Source organism: Crocodylus porosus, unplaced genomic scaffold, assembly GCF_001723895.1.
Source record: "Crocodylus porosus isolate Cpor-Errol unplaced genomic scaffold, CroPor_comp1, whole genome shotgun sequence".
In the NCBI taxonomy this organism is placed as follows: domain Eukaryota; kingdom Metazoa; phylum Chordata; order Crocodylia; family Crocodylidae; genus Crocodylus; species Crocodylus porosus.
This window is the reverse complement of record NW_017728906.1, coordinates 72,271,841-72,283,140: the sequence shown is the minus strand read 5'-3', so window position 1 is coordinate 72,283,140 and position 11,300 is coordinate 72,271,841. Positions and strand designations below refer to the sequence as shown.

General features: G+C 40.8%; 1 protein-coding gene across 1 annotated transcript; it reads left to right on the top strand.

Annotated features, from left to right (window-relative positions):
• Positions 1-545: 545 nt before the first annotated feature.
• LOC109306096 lies at positions 546-11,061 on the top strand. The gene is made up of 4 exons (XM_019529355.1): positions 546-662; positions 4,529-4,888; positions 6,887-6,987; positions 9,603-11,061. The coding sequence occupies exons 1-4, from the start codon at positions 611-613 to the stop codon at positions 9,780-9,782; spliced, it is 693 nt and encodes a 230-aa protein (XP_019384900.1). The 5' UTR covers positions 546-610; the 3' UTR covers positions 9,783-11,061.
• Positions 11,062-11,300: the final 239 nt, after the last annotated feature.

The window sequence follows — 11,300 nt, the reverse complement described above, 5'->3', positions numbered from 1 at the left end:
CATGCCAGAGGTGCCATCATTTTAGCAAAAAAAAAAAAAAAGAAAGGAAACCCCTTGAAGCATTTTAGTAACACATTTTAGTTGCCTAATTAGGCTAAAATTGAACAGAACAAAGGACTTCTGAGATGGAGACTAGTGGATGTAGTTCCTGGTTAGTCCCCATGGCTGTTTTATAGTTCTGTTCTCTGCTTATTTGCTATCTGGATAAACATCCTCTGGAGCTTCTGCTTCTTCTTAAAGATCCTGCTTACCATTGAGTAAACTGTTGTGGGAGGGGGGATATAATTTTAGAGTGGCTCAGGATAGAAAGCTAGAGGCCTCACTTCAAACATGATTAAAACTCTTTATTTCTCTATTTAATCCTTGTTTTAAAGTAGAAAAATAAGCCCTGATGAAATTCAATTTTTATTTTGTGAAACAAAAAGGTTACTGCAACACACTCAGAAGGATGGAACATGATCAGATAGTAAACCACAAAGAACCTCCCTCTATACAGGGTGAAACTAAGTTCTTAAGAGAGCTTTATTTTTCCTGCACGAATTGCTGGCATCTACAGCATTAGGTGCTTAAACTGAGGTTTTAAATCCTAAAAACTAGGAATCTCAAGAAAATGATGAGGCTTGTCATATTAATGACAATACCCTATTTTATTCACTTCTCAGGTAAGATTTTTGTCTGATTTTTTTTTTTCATTCTTGAAATTGATTAGTAAAGGCAGCATTAAATCTTAAGGCAAGAAATAAAAATAAAATGAAAGTGTAATTTGTTGACTCTTAAATTAAAACACATTTTACTTATCATTATTGCTACCATTTACTTGTTGTTTTATGGAATGCATTATAATATAAAAGAAAAGGTAGCCTAAAAAGGTAATGATATAAAAAGAATTAATTTAAAATGCATTAAAAATAAAGGACTAATATTAGTAAATCCACCTGAAGTGTATTATTTGATACATGTTAGGTAATTAAACCACTTTTTTGTAGCCTTCAAACAATTGCTATATTTCTCTTGTATGTTTTAGTGCAGTGGTCAGCAATGTTTTTGGGCAGAATGCCAAAAACACCTGCAACCTTGACTTGTAAGAGGTTAGTGTGCCAGAGACAGACAGTGGGGGAGCCACAATCCTTGTTATGGCAACACAGCCCCTTCACTGCCGTCTGCCCCATGGCACACCTGCCAAGCAAAATGCCTTTGCGTGCCATGCTCTGGCACCTGCACCGGGGTTTGCCTACCGCTGTTTCAGTGCATGATCAAAAAGAACAGCATGAGTTTTCACAGTTCACTATTGCTAGTAAACAGTTTGGACAGTCACCAAATGACCTATTTTTCTAAATGAATTAATCTGAAATAGGTTAGTAAACTGGAATATCATTAAAAGGTTATGCATTTATTTTTTACACATAGCATGTTTCTTATTTAAATGCATGGGCAAGGTGAGGCATTGTGAATGATCTGCTAGTTTTTTTATTTTTGGTTTAAAATGTTGGACTTCAAGAAGAAGAACAGAGTCTCTTTCAAAGATAACACAGTAAATAGCACTTCCAGACATGTATTTTGAAGGGTACATGAGGGTAAAAAGAAGGTACCAAGTAATGTGGGGCATTTGCAGGACATGTTTAGTAATCTGGTGGTAGCACCAGATGACAAAGCTAATCTTTTTAACAGATTCTTTGCTTCCATTTTTCTGAGCAGGGACAGGGACATCACCCCCCCTGGGATTCCGGACGGACCCAGGGGAGGTGCAGCCAGGCCCAGGGTCAGTGAGGACCTAGTCAGGGAACTTCTGGAGGGACTAGACATGTTCAAATCAGCAGGTCCTGATGATCTCCACCCAAGAGTGCTTAGGGAATTGGCAGAGATCATTGCAGGACCCCTAGAACAGCTTTACAAGCACTCGTGGTACTCTGGTGAGGTGCCAGATGACTGGAAACGGGCCAAAGTGGTTCCCATCTTCAAAAAAGGGAGAAAAGAGGACCCAAGAAACTATAGGCCCATTAGTCTTACCTCAGTCTTGGGGAAGCTCTTTGAGAAAATTATCCAGGAGCACATCTGCAAGGGGCCAGCAGGGGAGATTATGCTTAGGGGCAATCAACATGGGTTCATTAGAGACAGGTCCTGTCAGACCAACCTGGTTGCTTTCTATGATCAGGTCACAAAAGCCTTGGATGCAGGTGTCACGGTGGACGTAGTCTTTCTGGACTTTAGGAAGACCTTCTAGACTGTCTCTCACCACATCCTCATTAAAAAATTAGGTGACTGTGGTGTTGATGCCTACACAGTCAGATGGGTCACAAATTGGCAGGAGGGCCACACCCAAAGAGTGGTGGTGGACAGGTCATTTTCGACCTGGAGAGATGTGGACAGTGGGGTTCTCCAGGGCTCGGTCCTCAGGCCTGCGCTGTTCAATATCTTCACTGGCGATTTGGACAAGGGCGTGAAAAGCACCTTATTCAAGTTCACACATGACACCAAGATGTGGGGAGAAGTGAGCATGCTAGAAGAGAGGGACAGGCTACAACTAGATCTGGACAGGTTACAGAGGTGGGCAGATGAGAATAGGATGGGTTTCAACACTGACAAGTGCAAGGTGCTGCACCTGGGGAGGAAGAACCAGCAGAATACCGACAGGTTAGGGAACTCCCTTCTTGTCAGCACAGAGGCAGAAAAGGATCTTGGAGTCATTATTGATTCCAAGATGAACATGGGTCATCAATGTGGGGATGCGGTCAGTAAGGCTAACCGCACATCCATAGATGTATGACAGCAGGTCCAAGGAGCTGATCCTCCCCCTCTATGCGACATTGGTCAGGCCGCAGTTGGAGTACTGCGTCCAGTTCTGGGCATCGCACTTCAGGAGGGATGTGGATAGCATTGAGAGGGTCCAGAGGAGGGCCAATCGCATGATCAGGGGACAGCAGGGCAGGCCCTATGAGGAGAGACTAAGGGACCTGAACCTGTTCAGCCTCCACAAGAGAAGGCTGAGAGGGGATCTGGTGGCTGCCTATAAACTTGCCAAGGGGGACCAGCGGGCAATGGGAGAGTTCCTGTTCCCCCGAGCACTATGGATGACCCCAGCATCCTTTCCTGCCCGTGGCAGGGGGTCAGACTTGATGATGTGTTTAGGTCCCTTCCTACCCTACCAACTATGAAACTATGAAACTATTTCTTGGTATAAAAATATATTCAGGTGAGTATTACTTCAAATATATGTACCATTTGCAAACAACTACCACTAATCTTTAAAAAAAATGTCAGGTATTATAATTTGTTCTGCTACATTCTTCAAAAGCATCCTTGCATTACAATTAGGAAATATGGGATTTGTCCAGTTTTATTCTTTTTACACTGAATATATAAATTCAGATATAAATCTAAAGGAGAATTGTATTCCATTCCAAAGCAAATGAAGGATGTACATTTACAGGATGCAAAGGCAGGACGCCTCCACAGAATACATATCAATACTATTTCAAAACACATATGCTGAGATGCTCAACTTTAAAGGAGCACAATTAAACATCTGAAATGGAGAAAGTAGCATAGGTAACTGTTATTTGCCTCTGATCATTGTGAAAGCTGCAGAGCCATTTCAGAGAGCACCAGAAGACTGCTGTAAACTACACTACACTAACAAGCTAGTCCAGTAGGGCTGCCTACAACTTCAGGAATGTGTAAGCATGGTGCTTTCTAGCTATTTCCAATATATCGAATATATGATATGTAACAGTGCACCTACATTGCTGAAGAAAATGAAGGTGGCACAACCTGTTATGCTGATTTTTTTTTCTTGTACCTAGAGATTTTCCTAGGCAAATGGAATCTGAAGATATCTTGTAGTATACTGTTTCTAGATGTATTGCACTACTTGATATCAAAGAAGTTTCTTAAAGTAGAAAACTGTGTTATTACAAATAAATTATCTTATTTGAATTCATATTCTTGGCTTTTTTGGCTGTCCCAGAGGTAGTATATAATCACGTCTGGTATACCCAGACATGTTGTGTAGTTGTGTAGTCCTATGCACAATAAAACTGATTATCCCTCAGAGTATACGCCTTCATTGCACATTAAGAGGCCTAAAAAATAAAAAATCTGGGATGCAATGCTGTGAGCTATTCAAGATGAACACTGATAAAAGCTACTGCTTCTGTTGCCTAGATCGTAGCTACATGTTTGTTGTTGTAGATCCAAATTGCCATTTCATGAAATATAGAAATTGTTATTAATAAAACAAAAAGGCAGCATAATACTACTGAAATGTATGAGAGAATGTAATGCTAATTACTATAACCATCATCATGTTTTCAAGATTTCTCAAACTACTATTGGTTCAAAATTTCACCACACATTTTCATGATCAAAACTCTTCTGTACCTTCAGAGTTTTATCCCACGCATTTATTGAGCTGAATCAGATTCTAACCTGGCCCATAATATTAAAAATAGGCAAGTGTGGTTTCTTTGTACACCAAAGTGAAGAATGTAACTTTTTACTATTATGTTCCCACTTTATTATTGTCTTACAGTGAGCAGTGGATCAGAACTTTCAGTCATACAATATCCTCAGGACATCAACGTCTCTCTTGATTCAACAGTTTTGATATTGTGTGAATTTGACTATCCAGATAAAACTACGGTTGACACAGAGGTTTATTGGAGAAAAGGCCCAGACTGCAATCGGCCTGGCCTCAAACCAAGCCCAAGCATCTCTCATTTTCAAAAATCACAGGTGCAAATTACAAAGGAAACAACCAAAAGGTTTTCAATCTTAAAACTGAACAATGTTCAGCTGGATGATAGTAACATGTATTTCTGTGATGTGACACTAACTGATCCACCACCACCACAGAATAAATGTGGAAAAGGCACCAAGCTGACAGTACATGGTAAGGAGCTTTGTGAGTCTCAGAAATGTATTTGGGTACATAGAAATCATCTAAATGTTTTTCTCTTGTAACTCCAAAATTCAGAACCAGGACTGGGGAGGGAGAAGACAGTCTGCAGTATGTCGAATAATGTGGAATAGTAATGCTATTCTGTCTTCTACCACAGGAAACATTTCTTACTTTGCTTTGCATTTTCTGTATCTAATCTGGTTTAACTGTAGTTCAAAAAGTCTCTAGGCAAGCAATTTTTTCTCTTAGAACAGGGCATCTCACTCATGTCAGACCAATAACTGTTTATTCAAAAATGAAACTGTCACTTGTCTTAAATTTACTTGCATTTACTCTAAAATATATATTGATGACAGCTAGGATGGGTGTATCCCCACTTACAGGGGTGTGCGGTTGTTGAGGCAAAAAGAGCAGTACCACAAATTTATGCTACTGCTTTTGGCTGCTTCACATGCCCCTGCATGTGGAGCTGGTGCAGGGAAAATAGTCCCAGGTCAGGTAGAGAAAGCTGGGGCCAGCACCCATCTTGGCTTCAGCATCCTTGCTTGGCATGCTGGGGGCCTCCCGAGGCAGCAGTGGGTGTGATTCAGCCCCTTGGAGCCTAGCTTTTTTAGTGACTTTTCTTTTTTTAACACTGGAGTCTCTCAGTCTCAAAAAAACCTGCTGCACTGCAAATTAGTGGTGCAGCAAACAGATACACATACACTGCATGCAGTTTACAGCACCTCAAATGGGTTTGTGGTGTGGCAGACCCATTTGTGGCACTACAAACCTCACGCACTGCACACACAGGTGTTTGCTTCACTGCTAATTTGCAGTGCAGCAGGTTTGTTTTGACACCAGATCCCAGTGGAGGCTGCTGGAGATCTTCAAGGTTGCTGGAGATCCAGGTGTCAAAAAACCTTGCTTCTGAAAAAAGCAGGACAGCGCATGTGTGCTGTCCAAAACTGGAGCCTGGCCAGCCAGAGCCATGCTCCAGCTGCTAGCTAGGTTCTGCATGCTGGATCGCTCCTGCAGGACCCCAAGTAAGGCTGCTGGGGCCATGTCAGGTGCTGGCTCCAGGCTTCCCTACCCCACCTGGGGCAACTTGCCATGTGCCACAGCACACATACACAGGCATTCCCCAGGCAGCAGCAGCAGAGATACAACTATGTAAAGCTGCTATTTGTTCCCAGGGAAACATAAGTGCATGCTCATCTGAACTGACCCAGTAAGTCTGTTTTTGTGTGTTTCAGGAGGTTGAATTTGAGAGTTTAAAGATATGTGATGAGTAAGAATTTCTGGGTGGCAGATTACAGTAAGATTTTTCAGTTACTCACAACCCTCCTGTGAGGCCATGACTTACTGGCTGAAAAACACTCCCTTGCGTGGTGAGTGGTCCTTCACCCACCTGGATTTGCCAGACAAATCTGCCTGGAAAAAAGCCTAGATGATTCTAGGCATCATCCAAATACTTGATTAACAATTATACTCAGCACACACTTCAACTGCAACTTACCGAGGCCACAGCAACTTCTATTGAGTGGTGAGATTAAGTCTCCTGAATTTCACAGCATCATTAGATTACATTTCTTTCTTAAGAAAGAAATTGCCCGAAGTTTAATGAAGTGTCAGTTGCCATGTAAACTGGCTGTCTTCTTTAGGATAGTAGTTTGTTGTAAGTAACAAGAGATGTTCAGAGTTCCCACTACTAATGAACTCAGACCTGTTCGTTTTCTGTCCCTTTTATTAATAAGATTTATCAGGTTCACAAATTTAAGTTTTGAAGTGAAACTGTTCATAACTCAGTCTAATGAGTCCGCAGGAAAGACGCATCTTCTTAGCCTGAAAAAAAATAGTGAAAGGGGGGTGATGAATGTAAATAGAAAACCAGGTATGCTAATTGTCCAATACCCTCTAATCATTCAGATGAAAAATACATCTGACTAATAAACAGCAAACAATTATTTTGGTTTTTAGATAATTTAACTGTTCATCTCTTTATTTCAGGGCCTACATGCTATGATAGCAGATCTGATAAAAATATTTGGATGTGGCTGCTTCTTCTTGGATACAGCATTAGTGCCACCATTATTATAATAGCTTTCCTTGTAAGTAATTACTTAAAGGATAAATATCACAAAACTTCTATAATCTGGGGTACTTCTGATAGAAAAAGGAGAGTAAGTTTGAACCAGGAGCACATGTGTGAGCAGGTATAAAGGCATTCCTTAACCTCTATCACCTAAAGGGTCACAATTAAAACCCAGACTCCCTGCCCATGACAGTGCAGATCTGTGTGAGGCTTTCAAAGAAAAGCAGAAGTTGTAGCAGGGCAGATTACCTAGGAGAACAGTATGGTATGTTCTTTCCAAGCTTGCTGAAAACTAGGAAATCATTTGTTGGTTGTTACCAAATATTCTGTGTTGCTCTGATCCCATTTTGGAAAGTAATTGAAACTTAAGTAGAGTTCTGACTTTAATGGGATCCTTGAGCTAGTGTACTTGCCTAGTGGTTCATAGCGTGGTATATTGATGCTTCATAAAATATGTTCCATTTATCCCACCCGATGCCAAGTGGCTGGGGCCTGACTTTTTTCTTTATCTGCTCCACCAGTTGGCTACACTGGTGTGCTGGCAACTGACCCACTGGCCTGACTAATTGTGACTCTTCTTCCAATATATTCAAAATCAAAACAAAACAAAATCCAGACATCCTTGCCCTTCATTTCTCAGTCCTTCCATAGGTTACAGAAATTTTCAGTCAGTAGTTGGCACTGTGAGGGTCCCAGGGCACGTGTAGATGAAATGGGGGCCCTAAATTGAAGCAGTGGGTTTTGAAAAAGACTGCTTCAATGTGAGGCTAATTAAACCCCATGTCATGCACACACCCCACTGACTTACCTGTCTCTCTGGTGGGGAGATGAGAGTGAGCTGCTGGCAGGCAGAGTGGTCCCTGGGCTGTGGAGGGTCTGGTGCTTCCCTCTGTGGCAGCAACACCCCCCTTCCCCCCGCCCGCAGGAGACACCCACCTGCATACACCCAGCTTGGGAGGTTTTGGTGGGCACCACAGTTTTCCCAGGCTGCTTCCAGGCTGCCTGCATGGCTTTCTGCAGAGCCCCTAAGCTGCACAGAGCCTGGTGCTTTGCTCTGCAGCTGTAGGGGCAGCAAACTAAAACTCCTTTTGCACCACTTTAATAATGGTGGTGTTTGTACACCTCAGCAGTGTATTGCACATTCCAGCCACTGCAGGAAATTTGGTAGTATAATGCGCTTTAAATGACTTGGGGCACAGCAAACTAAAACTCCTTCAAGGAGCTCCCTCCATCTCCATGTGCTACTGAGCAGTTGTGCAGGGTGCCCTAGAGCAGAGGCTGCCTGCCAGCTAGCCCCACACTGAAGCACCCTGTGCCCCAGCCAGCTGGGGCAGCATCTACACATGCGCTGCTGCACACACACAGAAAAACCTACACAGAAGGTAGTACTTGTATTTTACAAGACTACCCTGCTGCAAAGTTTTAGTTTCATGTGCCATAAGAGGGGCTCATGTGTAGACACCGAGACGTTTACTGTGTAGTTAATTAGTCAACAGTAAACATCTCGTGTAGACATGCCAGTGGGAGCAGAGAGAGACATAACTGATGTAAAAAAGCCACTGGTTTGATCTAATTGTCACTGTACACAGTTGTGTGTGGTGGGCATGTTTTGTTTTCAGTTGATATTGTTGCCATGAAGCCACCTCATAACAACACTTCCTACCAAGATGAATAGCAATAGCAGAAAAATCTATGCTCAGTTCTGAAGTACAGTGGTTAAAAGCCATAACCCACCAAAATATTGCTTTTACTCAGAAATCTATGCTGAAGTTATAAAGAAGCTTGAAGTTTTAACAGAGCTAATTTAGACACTACACTCCTCATTTTAAAGACAGTATCATTGACTGGAGTAATTCATGATATCGGAATTAAGACAGAAGAACAAGAACAGTGAACTGGAGAAAGCATTTGAAACTTTAAAAAGTTGTTTTTTTATTGTATGGTAAGTGCTGTATTTCATGCCAGGCAAATACGTGTACTTAAGATTAGGCTGTTGCTGACCTGTGTATGACAGAGATATGAACTCTAAGGGTGAAACCCACTGTATTCCAGTACCACCCAGTCCCCTAATGTTAGTCCTTTTTATTTTTACTTAAATATACTCACTCTCACTTTGTCTCTCTGTCTGTCCTGGAAGAACAGGCTATTATTGTGGCCAGTATGTTAATTGCCAAAACACTGAAGGAACCAATTGCTGGAGCAGAACATGAAAAAGACACAGCCCTTTAAATACTGCTTGGATAAACCGTTCCTATTAAAGGAACACATAGTGTAAAAAAAAGAATACAGGTTTAAAGGATGAGCTATTTAGGATTAGAGTATTTAGCATATTATTTTAATAGAATTTAAATTAATTAATGTCATTGAGCCCCCCCCCCAAAAAAAATCAATGAATGTTTTCAATGTTACCATGAAGAATAGCTTTTTGTCATGTATAAAGTTATCACTTGCAGTAAATAATTTTGCATACTTCATTCTGTGGTGTTCGTGGGAACACTGGAAATCATACATAGTCCAGAAATAACTCTTGGGAAGCCAGCATTCTTAACTTAGGTAAACGTTCTCTAAGGATCAGTGTGTTTGACTAAAAAGTGTTTTCTTATCAATATGCTTTGTGCAATATTGAAACAGATTCATCAGTGCTGTAAAAAGTCCAGGATCAACTCAAGAAACACAGACGGCAACACTACATTGCCAAGTGAATGGACTTATGACAAACCACCCAGAACTGTTAATAATGGATTTAATCAAGAATATGAAGATATGACACTAATAAGGACTTTTACTCATAATGGACGTATGATGAAATGAAAAAGAAATGTATATACAGTAGTCATAACATTAGCCTGCATAGTGATGAATACTTTATTCTACCCAGTAGCAAAGTGTTTAAGTTAGAATTGCCAAGTGTTCAAGTGACTCTTCTATCAACACATTAATCAAAGAACAAAGGAATGACTATGTTGAACAACATGAACATACATGCTGGCCTCACTTTATCTCTGTTACAAGTTGACAACCGTCTATTGGAATGCCTTCTGATTTCCTTTCCTTTCCTTTCTTTTCCTTTCCTTTCCTTGATAGAGACAACCACAGAATGATGATCCAATTCCTCATATGCAAAAAAGTCCAGCCTAAATTCTGATTTTGGTTAGATTCAGACATCCACATGCATATTGGTTATTTGTGCATTATGATGACAGAGGGAAGGCTGAGTTGGAATTGAGAGGAATTCTCCACACCTAACCCTAACACACTACTTTGCCACTCCTCTGTTTGTTCCCCTGGTTGTCTTTCTAAGCTTTCCCAGTCTCTGAAACCTGCAATCTCCCTTTACATGCTCATGTCCAACAAAATGAAAAGTAGCTTATAAAAAAGAATAACTTCAGAGGGAAAAACACTGTTCCTATTTAACAACTACTGGAAACATACCGATGTGCAGATAACATATATGAAAAAACACATGGTCTTATTACTTTGTGTCACCTTTGTCTCATCTTCCAAGTTTCTTCACATCTATTCGTGTGTTGTTTCTAAAATTTGATTGTAAACTCTTTAGGCAGAGACAATGGCTTTAGAAAAAAAGTGCCAGCAGACTTTTGGAGTCTGTGTTAAAATAATGAAGCTAGGTGATATGGGAAGAGCTTATCTTAATTTGCATGGTAATGAAGTACTCCTTGAGGTAGCTTCACAATGGAATGGGTGATGGTCACTTATGCAAGACTTGGAGCACATTAATAGTACTTAAGTTGCCAGGAAAGGAAGAAGTTTTTGCATAAATTGATATCCCAAACTGTAGACATTGTTCTCTAGAGCGCTTCCTTTTTAATAAACTCTCAAAGCTCTGTGATCTCTGATTAGGGTGAAAAATTAAATAAATCCTCACCAAGCTACCTATCCTATGATTTTGCAATATTCTGTAACATTACTTTATCTTAGCAGCGCTTTTTGTGGTACTTTTCTAGGAAGTTACATGTTTACCTTTTAATCATAGTATCACAGATACCATCATAGGTTGCAAGGAATATCTGGAGGTCATATAGTTCAACCTCCTGCTCAAAGTAGGACCATCCCCAATTACATCACCCTTTCTCTACGTGTAAAGTTGCTATTAAAAAACATTTCAATTTATGTCAAATTGCATTAGGTACCTGACTTTTTTTTTTGCAAGCGGCTGGATGATTCACATGAAGGAAACTGAACTCTGACTTTGGGAAACGGGTTGTGGGGGTGGGCAGGGCAAGAGAGAAAGGCCTGTGTATTGAGTAACCGATACACTGAGGCACCGGAAACCCTTACTTTTTCCAAACAAGGAGACTCAAAAAGATA